The sequence below is a fragment of the Salvelinus sp. IW2-2015 genome, linkage group LG1 (assembly GCF_002910315.2).
Source record: "Salvelinus sp. IW2-2015 linkage group LG1, ASM291031v2, whole genome shotgun sequence".
NCBI classification, from domain to species: Eukaryota; Metazoa; Chordata; class Actinopteri; order Salmoniformes; family Salmonidae; genus Salvelinus; species Salvelinus sp. IW2-2015.
In genome coordinates, this window is record NC_036838.1 from 3,907,212 (window position 1) to 3,932,245 (window position 25,034).

The 25,034-nt window shown below is 42.1% G+C and overlaps 2 protein-coding genes and 1 long non-coding RNA gene across 3 annotated transcripts; all 3 read left to right on the forward strand.

Moving 5' to 3' along the window:
• The first annotated feature begins 151 nt into the window (after positions 1-151).
• LOC111975066 (uncharacterized) lies at positions 152-8,090 on the forward strand. Its single transcript, XM_070434449.1, has 4 exons — positions 152-379; positions 4,133-4,877; positions 6,455-6,584; positions 7,818-8,090. The coding sequence occupies exons 2-3, from the start codon at positions 4,173-4,175 to the stop codon at positions 6,581-6,583; spliced, it is 834 nt and encodes a 277-aa protein (XP_070290550.1). The 5' UTR covers positions 152-379; positions 4,133-4,172; the 3' UTR covers position 6,584; positions 7,818-8,090.
• A 193-nt stretch (positions 8,091-8,283) lies between these two features.
• Positions 8,284-11,336, forward strand: LOC111950227 (uncharacterized). The gene is made up of 3 exons (XM_023967680.2): positions 8,284-10,783; positions 11,017-11,078; positions 11,172-11,336. The coding sequence occupies exons 1-2, from the start codon at positions 8,787-8,789 to the stop codon at positions 11,033-11,035; spliced, it is 2,016 nt and encodes a 671-aa protein (XP_023823448.1). The 5' UTR covers positions 8,284-8,786; the 3' UTR covers positions 11,036-11,078; positions 11,172-11,336.
• A 7,961-nt stretch (positions 11,337-19,297) lies between these two features.
• On the forward strand, positions 19,298-23,813 carry LOC111950456 (uncharacterized). Its single transcript, XR_002875498.2, has 3 exons — positions 19,298-20,377; positions 22,563-22,659; positions 22,835-23,813. It is a non-coding gene; the product is annotated as an uncharacterized lncRNA (long non-coding RNA).
• Positions 23,814-25,034: the final 1,221 nt, after the last annotated feature.

A 25,034-nucleotide genomic window follows, 5' to 3' on the forward strand; every position in this document is an offset into this window, starting at 1 on the left:
GAGTATGTCAAAGTAATTTAACCAAGGCATTAAGCTTCACATTTCTTTTCAGGCATAATTTTCATTGGTTTGGTATTAGAAAATGCCATGCTCTTCGCACTCCGTTCTATTGGTGGCAGTATAGGAATGTCGATCCTATGAAGCTGAAATCATAGAACAAAAGACGATGTAGACAGGAAACGAGTTTATGTTGGTTGAACAGTTGCCTTTATAACAAATTTAACCTAATCTATACGATTTATATGAAAGTCAAAGCACTCTGATTTTTAAGAGAGACTGGTATGCTAATTGTTTGACACCACAATATCCAGAATGAGACTGCGAACACAAAGACCTGCGCGAGGYTAGCATCAGCGCAGGAGAAGAGGGCAGACTCGAGGTAAACAATCATTAGCTATAGTCAATGTTTGCCACCACTTATTATGGAAAATGTGCAATGTAACTATTTCGATGTGGCAATTTCATGTATTTGTCGATATTCTATCTGGCATGCTTGCATTTACATACGTTAACTAGCAAGGTATATGCCAGCCTGCTCTGAAAATTACATTACAAACTAGCTAGGTAGTTAGCTATAGTTAACGTTAGCTGGCTAACGCTTGCACATTTCAGCTGACATTCAGAACAATAACGTACAAGCAAGGTAAGTTAACATTATAGAAGACAAATGCAACTACCTACAGTTGAAGTCGGAAGTTTACATACGCCTTAGCCAAATACATTTAAACTGGGTTTTTCACAAATCCTGACATTTAATCCGAGTAAAAAGTCCCTGTTTTAGGTCAGTTAGGATCACCACTATTTTAAGAATGTTAAATGTCAGAATAATAGTAGCGAGTGATTTATTTCAGCCTTTATTTCATCACATTCGCAGTGGGTCAGAAGTTTACATACACTCAATTAGTATTTGGTAGCATTGCCTTTAAATTGTTTAACATGGGTCAAATGTTTCAGGTAGCCTTCCACACGCTTCTCACAATAAGTTGGGTGAATTTTAGCCCATCCTCCTGACAGAGCTGGTGTAACTGAGTCAGGTTTGTAGGCCTCCTTGCTCGTACACTTTTTTTCAATTCTGCCCACAAATGTTCTATAGGATTGAGGTCAGAGCTTTGTGATGGCCACTCCAATACCTTGACTGTGTTGTCCTTAAGCCATTATGCCACAACTTTGGAAGTATGCTTGGGGTCATTGTCCATTTGGAAGACCCATTTGCGACCAAGCGTTAACTTCCTGACTGATGTCTTGAGATGGTGCTTCAATATATCCACATCATTTTCCTCCTCATGACGCCATCTATTTTGTGAAGTGCACCAGGCCCTCCTGCAGCAAAGCACCCCCACAACATGATGCTGCCACCCCCGTACTTCACAGTTGGGATYGTGTTCTTCYGCTTGRAAGCKWRCCCCTTTTTCCTCCAAACATAACAATGGTGATTATGGCCAAACAGTTCTATTTTTGTTTCATCAGACCAGAGGACATTTCTCCAAAAAGTACAATCTTTGTCCCCATGTGCAGTTGCAAACCATAGTCTGGCGGTTTTGGAGCAGTGGCTTCTTCCTTGCTGAGCGGCCTTTCAGGTTATGTTGATATAGGACTCGTTTTTACTGTGGATATAGATACTTTTGTACCAGTTTCCTCCAGCATCTTCACAAGGTCCTTTGCTGTTGTTCTGGGATTGATTTGCACTTTTCGCACCAAAGTACGTTAATCTCTAGCAGACAGGACGCGTCTCCTTCCTGAGCAGTATGACGGCTGTGTGGTCCCATGGTGTTTATACTTGCGTACTGTTGTTTGTACAGATGAACATGGTGCCTTCAGGCGTTTGGAAATTGCTCCCAAGGTTGAACCAGACTTAGGGTCCACAATTTTTCCCATGATGTCAAGCAAAGAGGCACTGAGTTTGAAGGTAGGCCTTGAAATACATCCACAGGTACACCTCCAATTGACTCAAATTATGTCAATTAGCCTATCAGAAGCTTCTAAAGCCATGACATCATTTTCTGGAATTTCCCAAGCTGTTTAAAAGCACAGTCAATMTAGTTTGTAAACTTCTGACACAATAGAATTGTGATTAAGTGAAATAATATGTCTGTAAACAATTGTTGGAAAAATTACTTGTCATGCACAAAGTAGATGTCCTAACCGACTTGCCAAAACTATAGTTTGTTAACAAGAAATTTGTGGGAAAACGAGTTTTAATGACTCCAACCTAAGTATATGTACATTTCTGACTTCAACTGTATATATTGGAACTCAACTTGTTTGTTTAGAAGCCTGTTAATTCGTTTGAGTCCTTAGTGATGTCTTGCCTTGAACATGCATATATGGGCAAATAACATCCAATACATCCATAATCAACAGCAAACATGTTTATTTTCATCACATACTTAACGTTAGTGTTTATATAGTTGTCACCCAGACTAGAGGTTGAACGATTATGATTTTTCAATACCGAGACCGATTATTGGAGAACCAAAAAAAAGCCGATACCGATTAATCGGACAATTTCTTTTAATATTTTTTGTTGTTGTAATAATGACAATTACAACAATACTGAATGAACACTTATTTTTACTTAATATAATACATCAATAAAATCAATTTAGCCTCAAATAAATAATGAAACATGTTCAATTTGGTTTAAATAATGCAAAAACAAAGTGTTGGAGAAGAAAGTAGAAGTGCAATATGTGCCATCTAAGAAAGCTAACGTTTAAGTTCCTTGCTCAGAACATGAGAACATATGAATGCTGGTGGTTCCTTTTAACATGAGTCTTCAATATTCCCAGGTAAGAAGTTTTAGGTTGTAGTTATTATAGGAATTATAGGACTATTTCTCTCTATACCATTTGTATTTCATTAACCTTTGACTATTGGATGTTCTTATAGGCACTTTAGTATTGCCAGTGTAACAGTATAGCTTCCGTCCCTCTCCTCGCTCCTACCTGGGCTCGAACCAGGAACAGATCGACAACAGCCACCCTCGAAGCAGCGTTACCCATGCAGAGCAAGGGGAACAACCACTCCAAGTCTCAGAGCGAGTGACGTTTGAAACGCTATTAGCGCGCACCCCACTAACTAGCTAGCCATTTCACATCGGTTACACCAGCCTAATCTCGGGAGTTGATAGGCTTGAAGTCATAAACAGCGCAATGCTTGAAGCACAACGAAGAGCTGCTGGCAAACGCACGAAAGTGCTGTTTGAATGAATGCTTACGAGCCTGCTGCTGCCTACCACCGCTCAGTCAGACTGCTCTATCAAATCATAGACTTAGTTATAACATAATAACACACAGAAATACGAGCCTTAGGTCATTAATATGGTCGAATCCGAAAACTATCATCTCGAAAACAAGACGTTTATTCTTTCAGTGAAATACGGAACCGTTCAGTATTTTATCTAACGGGTGGCATCCATAAGTCTAAATATTCCTGTTACATTGCACAACCTTCAATGTTATGTCATAATTGCGTAAAATTCTGTCAAATTAGGCGGCCCAAACTGTTGCATATACACTGACTCTGCGTGCAATGAACGCAAGAGAAGTGACACAATTTCACCTGGTTAATATTGCCTGCTAACCTGGATTTCTTTTAGCAAATATGCAGGTTTAAAAATATATACTTCTGTGTATTGATTTTAAGAAAGGCATTGATGTTTATGGTTTGGTACACATTGGAGCAACGATACGCACCGCATCGATTATATGCAACGCAGGTCACGCTAGATGAACTAGTAATATCATCAACTATGTGTAGTTAACTAGTGATTATGATTGATTGTTTTTTACAAGATAAGTTTAATGCTAGCTAGCAACTTACCTTGGCTTACTGCATTCGCGTAACAGGCAGGCTCCTCGTGGAGTGCAATGTAATCAGGTGGTTAGAGCGTTGGACTAGTTAACTGTAAGGTTGCAAGATTGAATCCCCCGAGCTGACAAGGTAAAAATCGGTCGTTCTGCCCTTGAACGAGGCAGTTAACCCACCGTTCCTAGGCCGTCATTGAAAATAAGAATGTGTTCTTAACTGAAATGCCTAGTTAAATAAAGATTAAATAAAGGTGTAAAACCTTTATCGGTCGACCTCTAACCCAGACACACAGTACAGTTCACCACCTCTTTATTCTCTGCAGTGAACCTGGAGTATCAGCCCAGCTCTGGCACCTTGGCAGAATGTACCCAATGGATCCAGAGAAGCACAGTCACCAGAGGGAGTGTGGAGAACCAGAGACATGCAGTCAGCGGAGGGAGTTTAGAGAACCAGAGYCATGCAGTCAGAAGAGGGAGTATGAAGAACCAGAGAGGTACAGTCGGCGGAGGGAGTACGGAGGACCGAGCTCAGGACAATGGGAAGATATCCTTGAGAAGAGAGGCAATGGCCAGGCTATGCCCCGAGAGCCCTACAGTGAATACTCCAGCATGAGSAGGACTAGAGAAGGTGGGGAGGAGTATGGTGCTTCCTCTGCTATGAGCTACATCATGGACCCATCATCCAGAGACTGGAGCAAAGGCTCATTGAAGGGTAGCAGTGCTCCCTTCTCCCCAGACACAGATGGAGATCCTGTGAAGCTCAGTGTGGAGGACCTGGAACTCGCTCGTAAGAAGAAGGAGCTGAAGGTCATAGAGGAAAAGATAGCTCACAAGAAAGCTGTTCTTGCTCTGCAAAAAGTTAAACGCGGAGCTAAGGACATGCCTGAAACACAGGCTGCATCCACAACAGTGAAGGGCATCTCTAAACAGACCAAAATCAACAATACAATATTCAAAACATACAACCATGTCACCGACAAGTCGTCACGCGAATGCCTACCTCTTAAACGGAGGGTGCTGGACATTCTGAGTAAGTTCAGAAGAACAGCGGTACGGTGCATGCGTAAGGTATGTACCTATTAGTTCTGTATTTATTCATCAGGGTTGGGGTCAATTCTGAATTGGAAATTGGTCTTTATTTCCCATAAAAGTATTGGATTTTAATTGGTCACACCCCACAGGAGCAGAATTAAATTTGAATTAAAGGGATAGTTCGTGCAAAAATCTAGATTTGGGTTGAATTCCCCTTAATTTATTCCATACATCATTATGTTCATGTTGACATCATGTATGGTGACCAATACTGTTTGACATGTTGTAGACCTACAAGCTCGCCGTCATGTATTCAGTTAATAACGTGTAAGGACATTTATTTAACGTTCCGTCTTGGGGCATGACATTGGAGAAGCTTGAAATTACTATTCATCAAAGGTGGATTTCAATGTTTGCTCAAATGTTTGCTCGCACACACTCCATTTCTACTTRCTGTCTGTTGCAGCACGTCGCCTGTATTGCGAGGCTGATTAGTTAGGCCAAACAGGTGGGAAACACAGGTGTGGCGCAAAGCAATAACAGAAATTGGAATCCATGTTTGATTTGGAGGGGAGGGGGCTAGCATCCATCAATTGAATTTAATTATTTCCTGGGCACTGCTCGGCGACGCAACCGTCTAACAACCACGGAAAGTCCCTCCGACGTGGGAAAAGTGTCACCTAACAGGGGACGAGAAATAAGGGTCGGGAAATAAGACGCAAGGTGGGTAAGGGCTATACTGATAGACCCCTGGGCTAAACATGTTCTTCAAACACTTCATTTTTTTTTTTTAACTCATCCTCCTAAAACAAGTTATAATTACAGTGGTCTGGAGATATTCAAAGTTAGTTATGTAGGTTGTCTCTAATTTATGAATCATTCACTTTACTTGTTATTAAATGTAATGATAGAAAAACATACATTTCTCAGAATGCAATAGATCAAACACTCCAGAATGGAAGAGAACATTTCATGACAAAAATACAAACACAATTCTGTTTGACATCATTGAGTTATAATCAAAACTAACATTTAAAATGGTATCTGTATTCTTTAGTAAGAGGTGTCAGGTGATTCTGACAAAGTATTTGTCAAAGGTTTGAGACGCATATGTCCATGTCTAAGTTTTAAATTTATTTAAAATTCTGCTTATAAACAATTCGAATTTCAATTAATGGGTTGAATTTAATAAYATTCCGAGTTGACCTCGACACTGTGATGAATACAATTTCCCTGATAGATCCAAAAGAAAACAATGGCAAAAAGCCTTTGTCCAAAAAATCAAGGTACTAGCGTGTAGAGTAAAACATTTAAAAGCCTTTATTGTTTGTCTTATGCATAGCAAAAATAAAAAATCCACCAATGCGTTGTGACTACAACAGCCTCCATCAGGATGACCATCAGATCTTTCCTGATGTTTGGATTCTGATGTTTCTGCTACATGGACTTAGCAGCAGACCCACTTTTCTCCAAACACAGATCTAAGATCAGTTATTAATCCATTAAGAGTCTAAGAGGTAAATAAAAACTGGCCTTAGATCACTATTCAGAGACAGCTGCATTACACATAATAAACTATTCTCTCTCTTTTCCTCCGTGATACCCCTGCCAAGCCGAAGAAACAAAACAAGATGCGAGCATTGGAGCTGATGATTAGCGCTCCCCTAAATGCAAGAGCCGCAGTCCTTCGGGGAACTGAGAGTGAAGGTTTTAATGAACCAACGACGCTCTCCCAACAATAAGGTATGTAGCCATCACAAAGTAGTTCGGCAAAAGTACATAAGGAAGTCAAGAAAACATGGCCCCGATTATGCAATCGTTTCTCCCATTGACACCCATCCCACATACGCAGATAGGAATACCTACTTACTTGTACCTTCATAATATTTTTTGTGTCATATAAGCCTAGTTTTTTTCCTCAAATGTCACGGCTATATTAGTGTTATCCCTGTCAGCCACCTGATGCCATAAATGCTACCTAGCATGCGAACAGTCATTGAGATGAACTTGTAGCATAGCTAGCCAGCAAAAAGCCAATCATTGCTGGATGAGTCATTCTGAGTTAAAAGAAGTTGACAAATGCAACCAAATACATTCATTGTGACATCAGATGAAATAGCAAGCCCATGATAACACAAAGGTAGTGTGAAATGACACATAAGCGATTACGTAAATGAAGCTACGTTTATGGGGCGGTGTGATGCAAGCGGATCAAACACATTTTGTTTGTTTTAGTGCTGAGCGATTAGTGCTTTTTCGGTTTTGATTATTCATTTTTAAACATTAAATGCATTGTGGGTTGAATGCTCTAACAGAGTAAAACAATTAATAAAGTACCATGATGGTAGTAACTGCCAATTACTGCTTATCACTTATTAACCATCATTTATCCACATTACTTTAATTTAATAAAATATTTCAGTGTGTGAATATTACATTTGTTTTATTGATGACTTTATCATTCCAAGTCATCATCTCATCTCTATAGAGCTGCTGCCTTTAGAGAGTATTTGTAGTTCTTCAACGTAAATAAGGCATACTTTTATGACTGCTGAATACCAACTAGATCATGTATTTTCAGGTAGAGATACCTCACAGAGCTACAGCTACTCTATATCACCTCGCAATTGTGCATTCTTCTCTCTTCAGTGGCAGCAGATAAAAGAAACAGACCGGACAATAGATGTGCAATGGATTATGGTCATTGTAGTTAATTACCACATTTTATGAGCTAACCATGTATAATATTGGCCTGTTGGAAACTACAATTCCCTACTACATCGCACAGTTCAGGCTGGATCTGATTTGTCTTGAGAGAAACTGTGCGATGTGCGCATTGAGCTCACAGAAAAAAACTGAACGAAATGGTATTCAAATAATTGAACATACGCAAAATGTTGGTTAATTGCCCAGCACTAGTTTGTTTATAGCTGAAGTGGATAGATATTAATTGATATTTCCTATGTTTCCTGTTAGGTGGTCCTAATGATAAACACCATACCAAACCAATTCAGAGCCAGTTCACTCACTCAGGACACAGGAGAAAGACATAGCAGCCACAGGCTTCCAGCGCTTCCTCAATGTCCTCAATGAAGGTGTGGACATCAACAAGCTCTCAAAGATCGTCAACGACGAAAATGAGCTACTCATTGTGGGCGAGGAGCTACCACAAGTTTTGCCGACTCTGCTCGAGGGTCATGTTGACTCCAGCAGTAGATCCAAGTCTTCTCCAGTTGAGGAAAGGTGAGGCTTGAGGATGAGCAGCGGTACGAGCGGATGCAGACCCTGCTGGAGATCGTTGGGCTGGACTTGGGGTTGAGGAGTTGGGTCGGCTGACAGACAGGACCAATGATAGGGCTGTATGGGAAGATGGGAGACTGAAAGGACAGAGAGGACAGAGCCAGAGAAGGGGAAAGTTCTACGAGAGAGAGATGCGGGCAAAGATGCTCTAGTACCAGAGACAAGGACAGAGTCAGAGAAAGGGACAGATCTGAGAGAAACCGAAAGGGAGACGGGCAGAGACACTCTAGTACCAGAGAGCGAGACGAGGACAAACCGGTAGTCAGAGAAACAAACAGATCAGAAAGGAACAGAGATAAAGACGGTGACAGAGACCCAGAGAAGGACTGGGACGGAGGCCGAGAGAGAGACCGGGACAGATCTAGGAGAGATGGGGGCAGATACAGATCTGAGAGGGACAGAGACCCAGAGAAAGGAAGGGACGGAGGCCGAGAGAAAGACCGGGACAGATACAGATCTGAGAGAGACAGAAACCGGGAGATAGACAAGGATTTAGACTGGTGGCTGCAAAGGACCAGAGACGGAGACAAACGTTCTAGAGCCAGAGACTGGGACAGCGAGAGCGACTGGAACAGAGAGAGATCTGAGAGGGATAGGTATGGGGATGAGTCCAGGGAACGCTCCATTGAGCTCAACTCCTACTCCATGGACCCTATATTCCCTGTTTCTCATCCTCATGCCTCTATGATGGCTACCTACTCCACCACCCAGTACTCTCAGTATATGGCATACCACAGCAGCCCCTACACCATTCCGTTCCCTCCAGGGTGGGGTTATCCCCCTGGTACCATGCCCCCTGGTACCATGCCTCCTGGAATCATGCCCGCTGGTGCCATGCTGCCTAGTAACAAGCCCCTCCTATCTAACACCCCTGGGTATCCAGCCTACCCCAACTTCCCCCCATATTACTCTTATGGCACCACAGCCTTAAACCAGACATACGCATACACCCAGCCTGCCAGGATTCCAGCAGTCTTAAGTCAGAGATGCACATACACCCAACCCGCTAGCAAACGCAAGAAAAAGAAACAGAAGCATGCCCTAATGAAAATGTCCTGTCAGATGGTGACAAAGAAGTCCCCCGCGGTTTTGACCACTCCAATAGCGACAAAGAAGTCCCCCTCTGAACCACGGTCCAAGATTAAAGCAAAGGGGAGAAACAATATATTCTTCACAGGTATATTCATGAAGAGTTATCACAGTCATCTAAGGAAGTTTCAGTATAATTTGAAACGGCTTGCGAAGAGGAGGAATAAGGCTCACCAGCGCAAAAGAAAGCGATTGCTTGCAGAAGCAGCAGGGAAAGTGGCCCCTCACTTCCCTTTTGAACCGGAGCCCAAGAAAGACCAAGAAGGAGGAGCAATGATAGATGGGGAGAAACTACATGCTGACACTGCTGGAGAAGTGATCCCTCAGGAAGCTGCAAATAATTTGGAGGCACCATCTGAAACAGGGCCTAAGAAAGAACCAGAAGGTGAGAAACTACATGTTGACACTGCTGGAGAAGTGATCCCTCAGAAAGCTGCAAATAATTTGGAGGCACCATCTGAAACAGGGCCTAAGAAAGAACCAGAAGGTGAGAAACTACATGCTGATACTGCTGGAGAAGTGATCCCTCAGGAAGCTGCAAATAATTTGGAGGCACCATCTGAAACAGGGCCTAAGAAAGAACCAGAAGGTGAGAAACTACATGTTGACACTGCTGGAGAAGTGATCCCTCAGAAAGCTGCAAATAATTTGGAGGCACCATCTGAAACAGGGCCTAAGAAAGAACCAGAAGGCGAGAAACTACATGCTGATGCTGCAGAGAAAGTGGCTCCTCAGGTGACAGCAATGGACTCTGCGGCCCCCTCTGAAATGGGCCCCAAGAAAAAAAAGTTGTATCCAGGTATCTTCATGAGGATTCTAATGAGACGTCTAAAGAGGCATCAGGACAAGATAAAAAGGAAGAAGAAGCATTTTGCAAAGAGGAGGAAAAAGGCTTTCCAGTACAAAGGGAAGAGACCAATGGTAGACACTAAGGAAAAAGTGCCTCTTCTAGAGGCTGCAAAGGACTCTGGGAACCCTTCTGAACCATGGCCCAAGAAAAAGAAAAAAAAGAAAACACTAGAGGAAAAAGGAGGTATATACTACCCAGGGATATTCATAAGGGTACACAGAACCTATTTGACAAGGGGGAAACTGTCAAAGGCAAAAGCAGCTGCTGAAGGCACTGAGGCCATTTCTGAACCAGCACCCAAGATTGAAGAGGAGGGAGGAATGACAGAAGGGGAGGAACTGCTTGCAGACACCATAGAGAAAGGGGTTCCTCAAGTGGCTACAAATGACTCTGGGCTTCCCTCTGAACCAGGGCCCAACAAAGAACCAGAAAGAGAGGAAGAAACTATGTTAGAAGAGGAGAAACTGCTTGCAGATCATGTGGCYAAAGTGTCTGTAAAAGGCCCTCAGGTCCTCTTGGAACCAAAGGCTGAGAAAGACCGAGAAGGAGAGAACGGCGCAATTATAGATGGCGAGAAACTGCTAGCAGACCCTGTGGAGAAAGTGGCTATAACGGGCCCTGGATTCCTCTCTGAACCAGAGGCTGAGAAGGAGACAAGGGGAGAAACAACCAGTGGCATGAGAATTAATGGAGGAAAAATAAGGTTGGTGCTTTTTTTTTTTGCATTTGTATTTCATTGTAATTGTTGGAAGTAATGTCTTTGGTATGGAAGTGAAGTTCTCCCTTGGTTATCTGAATTAACCTCATCTTAGTGAAAGGTATGGGTATGTTGACCTTTTGTCTACCTATAACTTAGCGTTCACCATTCAACCACATTTTGTCCTTGTTACGGCAAAAAAACTTTTAATGACATTGAATTTTTTAAATGTTCCTCAGCTTGAAGAGTTCAACCTGAAGATGGGCACGCCTAACATAGCCTCAAAGGATGGCTAGCTGTTGTAAGTAAAAGCACCAGAAATACATCTGTTTCAAGAGAACATGATTGTATTCTATAGCGAGTCATTCGTCTCAACTATTTCTCTATTCTGCAGATCTTCACTTGGCATCATGAGCTCATCTCCCACTAGAATAGAACCTGCTGCTGACCCATCCAGACCCTATGGACATCAGTTGGCTTATATTCTTACCTATCAACCATTTATAGATTTGTAATGATGCTAACAAAGGATTTGTTAAAGTTTAATCTTATCCTTAAATGCTTCGTATTGAAGTTATTTTCAGTGTAATTTATGGGAATTGTGTGTGGGGTATGGGTAGGGTCTAGCACATTCATATATGCTAAGTACCTTTAGCGCCTATTGATGATAGTATCTTCTGGCCGGGGGCGTTTAATTAAGAGCCCCGACCCTTGCACTAAACGTTAACACGCATCGCTTGCGGTCTGATTTTGGAACATAAGGAACTATCTTTCATATCAGTGGGACAAAAATGCACATTTATTGGGTTAGGGTTCCCACACGGCCATATTTCCATGTTACAGTGCTTGTTTACGGAAAACGGACGGAAGACTGGAGTCGACTACCTGTGCTAATTACCGATCTGCATCTCCAAAACCCTGTGTGTAAACGGAAGATGGACGCCACAAACTCGTTGTCACTGAAAAATACTGTCGGCTGCAACTGTTAAAACCGGTTTTATAAACTGGGTGGTTTGAGGCCTGAATTCTGATTGGCTGAAAGCCATGGTATATCAGACCGTATACCATGGGTATGACTAAATATTTAGTTTTACTGCTCTAATTACATTGGTAACCAGTTTATAATAGCAATAAGGCTCCTCTGGGGTTTGTGATGTAGGGCCAATATACCACGGCTAAGGGCTGTGTCCAGGCACTCCGTGTTGCGTCGTGCTTAAGAACAGTCCTTAGCCGTGGTATATTGGCCATATACCACAACTCCTCGGGCCTTATTGCTTAAATAACAGTAGAGTAAGTGTACATTTTGCATATGAAAGATTGCTTTATGTTTATAGAACCGTACCGCAATTTAGATGGAGTATTTGGCTGCCTGAGACAATTTGCCTGTTCTAAACCAAATAAGGGCGTGGGGTTTACTTGGTCTGGTCATGTGGTCAGGAAAAAWTCCTGGCCCTAGGCATAGTACATGTGTATCAATGCGATGAAAAMACTATTGACGGCATTATGTTTGTAAGTTATCATGCCTGATAGCTAAAAGTAAGAACTGCCCTTGTTTCATTCCTCAGTGCAGTCAGCCCTCCTATTTKTATAGAGCTTTCACTTTGTAAATATGTAATTGAATAAAATATTCGGTCTATTGTAAGTGTGTAGTGTATCATATTTCAAATGAACTTCAACCGAATGAGCTTCACATTCCTTTTCAGGGACAACTTCCATTGGTTTTGTATTAGACAATTCCATGCACTTATGCATTCTGCCCTATTGGTGGCAGTATTGGATTTTTGATCCTATGAAGCTGAAATAATTTAATTAGAAGTAGGGGCCTCAAACGAGTTTATTGTTTGATCAGTTGTAACAAATGTAACCATATACAATAGTATTTCCAAGTCAAAGCACTCAGACTTCTCTGACTCTGGTTGTGTGCATGCAAGTTGTTTGAACCCTCAAGATCCAGAATGAGACGGCGAACACAAAGGCCTGCGCGAGGGTAGCATTAGCGCAGAAGGGGCAGACTGGAGGTAAACAATAATTACAAGCAATGCTTGCACCTTTTAAGTGGCAACGTGACTATTTCGATTTGGCTATTTTATATATTTGTCGATATTCTCCTACCTGGCATGCTTACATTTACACTATTTAGCTAGCAAGCTATATGTGGGCCTGCACTGAAAATTACATCACTAACTAGCACATTTCAGCTGACATTCAAAACAATATCTTACAAGCGGGTTAGCATTATATAAGTCAAATGCAACTACCTATATATTGGAACTTGTTTGTTAGAAGCCTGTTAATTAGTTTGAGGCCTATGTCTTGCCTTGAACATGCATATCTGGGCAAAGAACATCAAATATATCAACGACAGACATGTTTATATTCATAACATACTTAATGTTATAGTTGTCACCCAGACACACAGTACAGTTCCAACTTTTTATTCTCTGCAGTGAACCTGGAGTATCAGCCCAGCTCAGGCACCTTGGCAGAATGTACCCAATGGATCCAGAGACATGCAGTCACCAGAGGGAGTATGGATAACCAGAGACATGCAGTCACCAGAGGGAGTATGGATAACCAGAGACATGCAGTCACCAGAGGGAGTATGGAGAACCAGAGACATGCAGTCACCAGAGGGAGTATGGAGAACAGAACTCAGGGCAATGAGACAATGGCCAGGCTATGCCCCGAGAGCCTTACAGTGAATACTCCAGCATGAGGAGGACTAGAGAAGGTGGGAAGGAGTATGGTGCTTCCTCTSCTATGAGCTACATCATGGACCCATCATCCAGAGACTGGAGCAAAGGCTCATTGAGGGGTAGAGGTGCTCCCTTCTCCCCAGACACAGATGGGGACGTTGATGGAGATCCTGTGGAGCTCAGTGGGGAGGACCTGGAGCTCCTTTGTAAGAGGATGGAGCTGGAGATCATAGAGGAACAGATTGCCAGCAAAAAAAGCTGCTCTTGCTATGGAAACGTTTGGGCCTGAATCAAAGGCCATCCGTAAACAGAAGACGAAGGACAAGGATTTTTWTTTTTTTTWATCCAATAAGAATGTTACTCTTAAAGAGAGGGTGAATAGCATTTTGAGAAAGCGGGCATGGACCAATGAATGTCGCTCAAATGTATGTGCTTGTTACATCTGTATTTATGAATAGATTTATTTCCTGATGTTTGGATGCACTGTTCTMTTCCATTACATAGACTAAGGAGAGGCAGTAGAATAACCCCCAAGTGCAGATCTAGAATCAATTACCCATAAACCTGTCCCATTAACCATTTAAAGGTAAAAAATACTAAACTGACCTTGTCAGGGACAACGTAGGCTTGATCAGCATCATAAATCTTCAAATTATTTCTTAATTCTTTATTGTATGTCCCTTTCAGGAAATTTGTCTTATCGCAAACTCAACAGCACAACTTCACCACATATACATAAATACAATAGGGATGTGCTTCTTTCCCTTTCAAGATGATTCGATAGGTATCTAGATACATGGGCTCTGATATGATACGGGAACGATATGTTTTAGTTTGAAATGATTCGTTTTGGTTAGAGAATTAATAYATTTGGTTTGATACACTCATTTGTTGCATAGACACGTTCATTTTCCATTCTAAATTCAAATATGCTACTGATGAAGCTCATGAGCTGGGCCTCTGAGCTGTGTGTGAGTAAAGTATATACAGTGCCTTCGGAAAGTATTCAGACCCCTTGATTTTTTCTACATTTTGTTACAGTCTGATTAAAAAATATATTACATTGGGMTTTTTTCTCATCAATCTACACATAATACCCCACAAGGACAAGCAAAAACTGTTTTTTATGCAWTTTTGCTAATTTATAATTGAAAAATATATGTATATATATATTTACATAAGTATTCAGACCCTTTACTCAGTACTTTGTCGAAGCACATTTGACAGCGACTACAGCCTCGAGTCTTACTGGGTATGACTCTACAAGCTTGGCACGCCTGTATTTGGGGAGTCTCTCCCATTCTTCTCTGCAGATCCTCTCAAGCTCTGTCAGGTTGGATGGGGAGTGTTGCTGCATAGCTATTTTCAGGTCTCTCCAGAGATGTTCAAGTCCGGGCTCTGGCTGGGCCACACAAGGACATTCAGAGACTTTTCCCAAAGCCTCTCTTGTGTTGACTTGGCTGTGTGCTTACAGTCGTTGTCCTGTTGGAAGGTGAACCTTCGCCCCCAGTCTGAGGTCCTGAGCGCTCTGGAGCAGGTTTTCATCAAGGCTCTCTCTGTACTTTGCTCCGTTCATCTTTCCCTCGATCCTGACTCGTCTCCCAGTCCCTGCCGCTGAAAAACATCCCCACAGCATAATGCTGCCACCGCCATGCTTAACCGTAGGGATGGTGCCAGGTTTCCTCCAGACGTGACGCTTGGCATTCAGTTCAATCTAGGTTTCATCAGACCAGATAATCTTGTTTCTCGTGGACTGAGAGTTTTTAGGTGCCTTTTGGCAAACTGCAAGCGGGCTGTCATCGGCTTTTTACTGAGGAGTGGCTTCCGTCTGGCTACTTTGCCATAAAAGCCTGATTGGTGGAGTGCTGCAGAGATGTTTGTCCTTCTAGAAGGTTCTCCCATCTCCACAGAGGAACTCTGGAGCTCTGTCAGAGTGACCATCGGGTTCTTGGTCACCTCCCTGACCAAGGCCCTTCTCCCCCGATTGCTCAGTCTGGCCTGGCAACCAACTCTAAGAAGAGTCTTGGTGGTTCCAAACTTCTTCCATTTAAGAATGATGGAGGGCACTGTATTCCTGGGGACCTTCAGTGCTGCAGAAATGTTTTGGTACCCTTCCCCAGATCTGTGCTATGACACAATCCTGTGTCGGAGCTCTACAGACAATTCCTTCAACCTCATGGCTTGGTTTTTGCTGTGACATGCACTGTCAAATGTGAGACCTTTTATAGACAGTTGTGTGCCTTTCCAAATCATGTCCAATCAATTGAATTTACCACAGCTGGACTCCAATCAAGTTGTAGAAACATCTCAAGGATGATCAATGGAAACAGGATGCACCTGAGCACAATTTTGAGTCTCATAGCAAAGGGTCTGAATACTTACAGTTGAAGTCAGAAGTTTGCATACACCTTAGCCAAATATTTAAACTCAGTTTTCACAATTCCTGACATTTAATCCTAGTAAAAAATCCCTGTTTTACGTCAGTTAGGATCACCACTTTATTTTAAGAATGTGAAATATCAGAATAATAGTAGAAAGAATGATTTATTTCAGCTTTTATTTATTTCATCACATTTTCATTGGGTCAGAAGTTTACTTACACTCAATTAGTATTTGGTAGCATTGCATTTAAACTGTTTAACTTGGGTCAAACCTTTCGGGGAGCCTTCCACAAGCTTCCCACAATAAGTTGGGTGAATTTTAGCCCATTCCTCCTGACAGAGCTGGTYTAACTGAGTCAGGTTTGTAAGGCCCCCTTGCTCGCACACGCTTTTTCAGTTCTGCCCCCAAATMTTCTATAGGATTGAGGTCAGGGCTTTGTGATGGCAACGCCAATACCTTGACTTTGTTGTCCTTAAGCCATTTTGCCACAACTTTGGAAGTATGCTTGGGGTTATTGTCCATTTGGAAGACCCATTTGCGACCAAGCTTTAACCTGTCTATGACAGGGGTTCCACTAGCGGCACCCCGTTTCGCTAGCGGAAACCCTCGCCAACAGCCAATGAAATAGCAGGACGCCAAATACAAATCAACAGAAATCTCATAAATCAAATTTCTCAAACATACAAGTATTAGGCACCATTTTAAAGATTACATTCTCGTTAATCCAGCCACAGTGTCTGATTTCAAAAATGCTTTACAGCGAAAGCTCCACAAACGATTATGTTAAGTCACCACCAAGTCACAGAAAAACCCAGCCATTTTTCCTGCCAAAGAGAGGAGTCACAAATAGAGATAAAATTAATCACTAACCTTTGATGATCTTCATCAGATGACACTCATAGGACTTCATGTTACACAATACATGTATGTTTTGTCCGATAAAGTGCATATTTATATCCAAAAATCTAATTTTACATTGGTGTGTTATGTTCAGTAGTTCAAAAACATGCTATGATTTTGCAGAGAGCCACATGAATTCACAGAAATACTCATTATAAATGTGGATGAAAATTCAAGTGTTATGCATGGAACTTTAGATACCATTCTCCTTAATGCAACCGCTGTGTCAGATTTCAAAAAAACTTTACGGAAAAAGCATAATCTGAGAACGGCGCTCAGAGCCCAAACCAGCCAGAGAAATATCCGCCATGTTGGGTAGTCAACATTATTCATAAATAGCATTATAAATATTCACTTTGAAGATCTTCATCATAATGCACTCCCAGGAATCGCAGTTCCACAATAAATGCTTGTTTTGTTCGATAATGTCCATCATTTATGTCCATTTATGTCCAATAGCTTCTTTTGTTAGGGCGTTAGGTAAACAAATGCAAAAGCGCGATCTGCTCCATTCGGACGAAACGTTCAAAAAGTTATATTACAGGTTGAAGAAACTTGTCAAACTAAGTATAGAATCAATTTTTAGGATGTTTTTCTCATAAAAYTTCAATAATGTTCCAACCGGGGGAATTCTATTGTCTGTAGAAAAGCAATGGAACGAGAGCTAACTCGCAAGTGAAAGCGTGTGACTGAGAACGAGGCTGRWGMCAGACRCCTTAGTCAAACAGCTCCCATCCGGCCCCCCTTCACATGAGKAGCCTGKAACKACGTTCTTAAGACGGTTGACATCTAGTGGAAGCCTTAGGAAAATTAACCCATATCCCACTGTGTATTCGATAGGGGTGAGTTCAAAAACTACAAACCTCAGATTTCCAACTTCCTGTTTGGATTTTCTCTCAGGTTTTTGCCTGCCATATGAGTTCTGTTATACTCACAGACATCATTCAAACAGTTTTAGAAACTTCAGAGTGTTTTCTATCCAATACTAATAATAAAATGCATATATTACATCTGGGACTGAGTAGGAGGCAGTTCACTCTGAACAAGTTCACTTCTTTCGGATAGGGGGCGGTATTTTGACGTCCGGATGAAAAGCGTGCCCAAAGTAAACTGCCTGCTACTCAGGCCCAGAAGCGATAGAAAACACTCAAGTTTCTAAAACTGTTAAAATAATGTCTGTGAGTATAACAAAACTGAAATGGTAAGCGAAACCCCGAGGACAAACCATAAAAAAAAGAAAAATTCAGCATACCACTGATTTCAATGCCTGGCACTTTTATAATAGGGCGAATTTGTCCCCGATTGCAGTTCCTAGGGCTTCCACTAGATGTCAACAGTCTTTAGAAAGAGTTTCAGGCTGGTTTTTGGAAAAATGAGGGACAAGTTGTAGTTTTTCTAAGTGGCTCCCATTTTGGCTGTAGTGTTTCCAAGCGCATGGCTGAGAGAGCTTGTTCTTTTTGTTTATCTCCGGTAAAGACAATAACGATTCTCCGTCTTAAATTGTATTGTTTATTTGGGTATAAGGGTACCTAAGGTTTGATTCTAAATGTTGATTGACTTGTTTGGATAAGTTTATTGGTAACGTTTGGGATTAATTTTGTATGCATTTTGAAAGAGGGAAACCGAGTGGATTATTGACTGAAGCGCGCCAGCTAAACTGAGTTTTTATGGATATAAAGAAGGAATTTATTGAACAAAAGGACCATTTGTAATGTAGCTGGGACATTTTGGAGTGCCAACACAGGAAGATCTTCAAAGGTAAGGCATATATTATATTGCTATTTATGACTCCCTTGTTGAAAATGATTTGTTATGCATTTGTGTGCTGGACGTTGTCAGATAATCGCATGGTTTGCTTTCGCCGTAAAGCCTTKTTGAAATCTGACACCTTGGCTGGATTAACAACAAGTTAAGCTTTATTTTGATGTATTGCACTTGTGATTTCATGAAAGTTTAATATTTATAGTAATTTGAATTTGGCGCTCTGCCATTTCACCGGATCTTGGCCAGGTGAGACGCTACCGTCCCACCTATCCATAAGAAGTAGCTTTAACTTCCTGACTGATGTCTTGAGATGTTGCTTCAATATATCCACATAATTTTCCTACCTCATGATGCTATCTATTTTGTGAKGTGCACCAGTCCCTGCTGCAGTAAACCACCCCCACAACATGATGCTGCCACCCCCGTGCCTCACGGTTGGGATGGTGTTCTTCGGCTTGCAAGCCTCCCCCTTTTTTCCCCAAACATAACAATGGTCATTATGGCCAAACAGTTCTATTTTTGTTTCAGCAGATCAGAGGACATTTCTCCAAAAAGTATGATCTTTGTTCCCATGTGCAGTTGCAAACCGTAGTCTGGCTTTTTTTATGGCTGTTTTGGAGCAGTGGCTTCTTCCTTGCTGAGTGGCCTTTCAGGTTATGTCGGTCTAGTACTCGTTTTACTGTGGAGATAAGTACAAAAGTATCTGTTTCCTCCAGCATCTTCACAAGGTCCTTTGCTGTTGTTCTGGCATTGATTTTCTCAAACAAAGAGGCAATGAGTTTGAAGGTAGGCCTTGAAATACATCCACAGGTACACCTCCAATTGACTCAAATTATGTCAATTAGCCTATCAGAAGCTTCTAAAGCCACAACATAATTTTCTGGAATTTTCCAAGCTGTTTAAAGGCACAGTCAAATTGGTATATGTAAACTTCTGACCCACTGGAATTGTGGTACAGTGAATTATAAGTGAAATAATATGTCTGTAAACAATTGTTGGAAAAATGACTTGTGTCATGCACAAAGTAGATGTCCTAACCAACTTGCCAAAACTATAGTTTGTTTACAAGAAATTTGTGGAGTGGTTGAAAAAGGAGTTTTAATGACTCCAAACTAAGTGTATGTAAACTTCTGACTTCAACGCTATGTAAATAAGGTATTTCAGATTTTTATGGGGTATTGTGTGTAGATTGCTGAGGATAACTTTTAAAAATCCAGTTTAGAATAAGGCTGTAATGTAACAAAATTTGGAAAAAGTCAAGGGGTCTGAATACTTTCCGACGGCACTGCATGTCTATGGTGTGTACTATGTAGGCACCTGATCTGGCCATAAGGGAGACTTGGCATCTACCACCCCCCTGTCAGATTATGGGGGACAATGTTTTTTTGGTTCTGAAATCACCATGACTCACTAATTAACTTGTCATTTTTGCAGATTAAGTGTTAGGGCTAGTAATGTATCAATAGTTATCATTTATAAATTATCTATGACACAGCCAATGAATATATAGCACAACTTTGGATTTCACCCCATCTCAAAATTGAATGGTTTCACAATCAAATGTTTTTCTTTTTGGTCAGAATTGTTTGTTTAATTCTCTGATACTGGTGGTATTGGTACTTTCAATATTTTCCTCAATTTACTCCAGCAGGCTGCTGACCAGCAGGTCCCTACCAAGCTTGTTCTCCATTCTCCCAAAGTGGTCAAAAGCTTTGTGGAACGGATGAACGAGTCCATCCTGCGCAAAGACAGCATAGTGAAGGACAACCTTACCCTGGACGTACATGAAGAGGAGCATCCTCTGAAACTCAAAGTGGCTTTATTGGAGCAGCGACGCAATCCCACGGTGAATACGGAGGTATGTACTATGTAGCATATCTGGGATCAATTGTGTTTTGAGAGTCACCTCACTCTTAAGGAAGCGGACCAGCATACACATTTAAAAAACAAAAAGCCAAAGTCTCCACCTGTTGAGGAAAGGGAGGCATAAGTCCAAGTCTCCACCTGTTGAGGAAAATGAGGCCTGAGGATGAGCAGAAGTACGAACGGATCCAGAGCCTGCTGCAGACAATTGGGCTGGATCTGGGGGTTGAGGAGTTGGGTCGACTGAACGACAGGACCCAGGAGAGATTGTATGGGAAGAAGAGAGACCAGGAGAAGAAGGGGGGCAAGAAAGAAAGTGTGTGGGAGGTTGAGAAAGAGAAGGAGAGCAAGAAAGATAAACAAAGAGGAAGAGGAGAAAGGGAAAGATAAAGAGGAGAGAGCATGCTCAAGCAAATGTCACAGTATTTCCTTGTTGTCAGATAGCTCCAACTCCAGCCCCCCCTTGCCATCGGTGGACCGCAGAATACAAACGCTCTAGCACCAGAGACCAGGATAGAGAGAGAGACGGGGGCAGATCTGAGAGAAACAGAGAGAGAGATACAGATGCTCTAGCACCAGAGACCAGGACAGAGAGAGAGAGACGGGGGCAATCTGTGAGAAACAGAGAGAGAGACAGATGCTCTAGCACCAGAGACCAGGACAGAGAGAGAGATGGGGGCAGATCTGAGAGAAACAGAGACAGATGCTCTAGCACCAGAGACCAGGACAGAGAGAGAGAGACGGGGGCAATCTGTGAGAAACAGAGAGAGAGACAGACGCTCTAGCACCAGAGACCAGGACAGAGAGACTGGGACAGATCAGAGAGAGAGACAGACGCTGTAGTACCAGAGACCTGGATAGATATAGAGATAGTGGGAGCGAGGCAAAGACTGGGATGGCGACAAAGAAAGCTTCCTGGGGCTTTACCCATACTCCAACGATCCCACACACCCTCATGCATCTTTGATGGCAACCTACTCAGTGCAGTACTCTAAGTACATGGCATACCACAGCAGCCACTATGCCAGCACCTTCCCTCCAAGGTGTAGCTTTCCCCCTGGTACCATTTCCCCTGCTACAATGCCACATGGTAACATGCCCCTCCTCCCTAACCCCCTTGGGTATCCACTCTACCCCAACTGCCCGCCTTATTACTGTAATGGCACTTCAGAAACGTTTTTCCAGGCATACACACAGGCCACTGGAAACCCCCAGTTCACAAACATGGATGTACAAGTGCAGGATACAGACCCATCCCTGAACAGGGCATAGAGACTGTGTGGCCCAGACTTGGACTGTCGGACTTAACCAGTTGAGTATAAACACGCATCTAAAGAGGCAACGCTATAAGATGAATTTGAGGCATCGCAAAAATATACAAGAATTAAGGCTGCTTAAAGAAACTCCTCAGGTGGCTGCCAAGGAGCCCCCCTCTGAGCCAGGTACAAAGAAGGAGCCAGAAGGAGAAGCAGTCATAGTAGGGGCGAAACTGCATTCTGTGGTCCCTCCGGTGGCTACAAAGGATTCTGAGGCACCCTCTAGAACAGGATCCCAAAATAGAAAATGGAGAAAAGAGAAAACACTGGAAGAAAAAGGAGGTATATACAACCAAGGTTTATCCATGAGGGTAAACAGAACCTATATGACAAGGTGGAAATTGCGTTTGGCGGAAGCGCTTGCAAAAGGCCTTGAGGTCCCCTCTGAACCAGAGCCCAAGACAGAGCCAGAAGCAGAGGACAAATCATTGACAGAATGGCAGAGACTGTTTGCAGACGCTGTGGCGAATGTGGCTGCAACGGACCTATTTGCCCTCCGAACCAGAGGCTGAGAAAAAGCCTGACTGGGAGACCGAGCAGAAAAGGACAGACGAAGAGATGAAGGCGAAATTAAAGGAAACGTTTTGTGACATTTAGAGTTCGAGACTACATTTGCTCTAAAGAATCAAAGTACTGTCTTTGCTATGAAGGAACTTCCCTAACTTGTGATGTCGTCTATTAGCTATGAAGAATGCATGTCTGCGTCTATTCTAAATGTTAATACATTTCATCCACAGAGAGTGGCAGAAACACCAAAACCTTGATATATGTCCCTCTTGATTTCTACAAATTAAATAGTGAGGATTTAATATATCAATATGACAAAGCCTTTTTAAAGACAATAATTCTGTAGTTTTTTCCCAGCTTGCCGAGTTCAACCTGAAGATGAAGCAGAGATCAACACATTTAAAAGAAGCCCCAACAGAAGCCCCAACATAACCTGAAAGGGCGGCTGTTGTAGGTAAAACAGCTTGAAATACAACATATGTTTCATATCAATGAATGTGTGTTCATATCACACCTTAAAAAGTAACATGTCACTGATAATACCCATAGTCTTTTATTTGTGACACTTATGCAATAACACGCTTGTCAAATCATTCATCACACGTCTTCTTTTCTGCTGATCTTCACAGTACATCATGAGCTCACATCCCCCTCGAACCTGCTGCTGACCCATCCAGACCCTGTGGACATCCGTTTGGCTAACATTCTCCTTATCTAATATACACTCACTGGCCAGTTTATTAGGTACATACCGGGTCGGACCCTCCTTTTCCTCCAGAACAGCCTACATTTTTGGGGGCTTTCTACAAGTTATCTGAAACGTTCCACAGGGATGTTGGTTCATGCTGACGCGATGGCATCACGCAGTTCCTGCAGATTGGACAGTGATACATTCATGCTGCGAATAGCCCATTCCATCTCATCCCAAAGATGCTGTATTGGGTTGAGGTCTGGGGACTATGCAGGCCACTCAAGTAAACTGAACTTGCTGTCATGCTCCAGGCAATGTTTTTCCACTCCTCGATTGTCCAGTCTTGGTGATCACGTTCCCACTGGAGCCACTTCTTCTTGTTTTTAGCTGATAGGAGTGGAACCCGGTGTGGTCGTCTGCTGCAATAGCCCATCCGTGACAAGGATTGACGAGTTGTACGTTCCGAGATGCTGTTTGGCACACCACTGCTGTACCCCATCATTATTTGTCTGTTTGTGGCCCGCCTGTTAGCTTGCACGATTCTTGCCATTCTCATTCGAACTCTCTCATCAACAAGCTGTTTTCGCCAACAGGACTGCCACAGAATGGATGTTTTTTGTTTGACGCACCATTCTCAGTAAACCCTAGACACTGTTGTGCGTGAAAAGCCCAGGAAGGTGGCCGTTTCTGAGATACAGGAGCGTCTGGCACCGACGATCATAACATGCTTAAAGTCGCTTAGGTCACTCGTTTTCCCCCATTCTGATGTTCAACCGAACAGTAACTGAATGCCTTGATCCCTGTCTGCCTGCTTTATATAGTGAGTCACAGTCACGTGACTCACTTTCAGTAAGAGCGATCCATAAATGGGATCGATAAATGGGGTGGTGTACCAAATAAACTGGCCGATGAGTAGATTTTTGGGGTATCTGTACTTTACTATTTATATTTTTGACAACTTTTACATTTACTTCACTACATTCCTAAAGAAAAAGAATATACTTTTTACTCAATACATTTTCCCTGACCTCCAAAAGCACTTACATTTTGAATACGTAGAAGGACAGGAAAATGGTCTAATTCACACACTTTTCAAGAGAACATCCCTGGTCATCTCTACTGCCTCTGATCTGACGGACTCACTAAAAACATGCTTCATTTGTAATTTATGCCTGAGTGTTGGAGTGTGCTCCTGGCTATCCGTAAATTAAGAAAACACATTGTGCCGTCTGGTTTGCTTAATATAAGGAATTAGAATTTTTACTTTTGATACTTAAGTATATTTTAGCAATTACATTTACTTTTGATACTTATGTATATTTAAAACCCAAATACTTTTAAGACTTTTTACTCAAGTAGTATTTATTGAGTGACTTTTACTTGAGTCATTTTCTATTAAGGTATCTTTACTCAAGTATGACAATTTGGTCGTTTTTCCACCAGATTGCATTCTACCACCAGAATATTTCTAGATTTCTACACTGAACAAAAATATAAACGCAACATGTAAAGTGCTGAGTTTTGTGCACACATTTGTTTACGTCCTTGTTAGTGAGCTTTTCTCCTTTGCCAAGATAATCCATCCACCTGACAGTTGTGTCATATAAAGAAGCTGATTAAACAGCATGATCGTTACACAGTTGCACCTTGTACAGAGGACAATAAAAAGCCACTTTAAAATGTACAGTTTTGTCACACAACACAATGCCACAGATGTCTGAAGTTTTGAGGAAGCGTGCAGTTGGGATGCAGACTGCAGGAATGTCCACCAGAGCTGTTGCCAGAGAATTTAGCAGTACGTCCAACCGGCCTCACAACCGCAGACAACGTGGGGGGTGCTGTGGAGCATTTTTGTCTGTAATAAAGCCCTTTTGTGGGGGAAAAATCTTTCTGATTTCCTGGGCCTTGCTGTGGCCCAGGAAATCACCCCTGCCCAGTCATGTGAAATCCATCAGTTAGGGCCTAATGAATTTATTTCAATTGACTTATTTCCTTATATGAACTCTTAGAAATTGTTGCATGATGCTATTACATTTTTGTTCAGTATAGTACTACTACCCTAGGATTTGTCTTCTGGCCATATCCTTTGAGGATTCATATTGAAGCTTTTCAGTGTACTGTATGTTCAGATTGCTTTT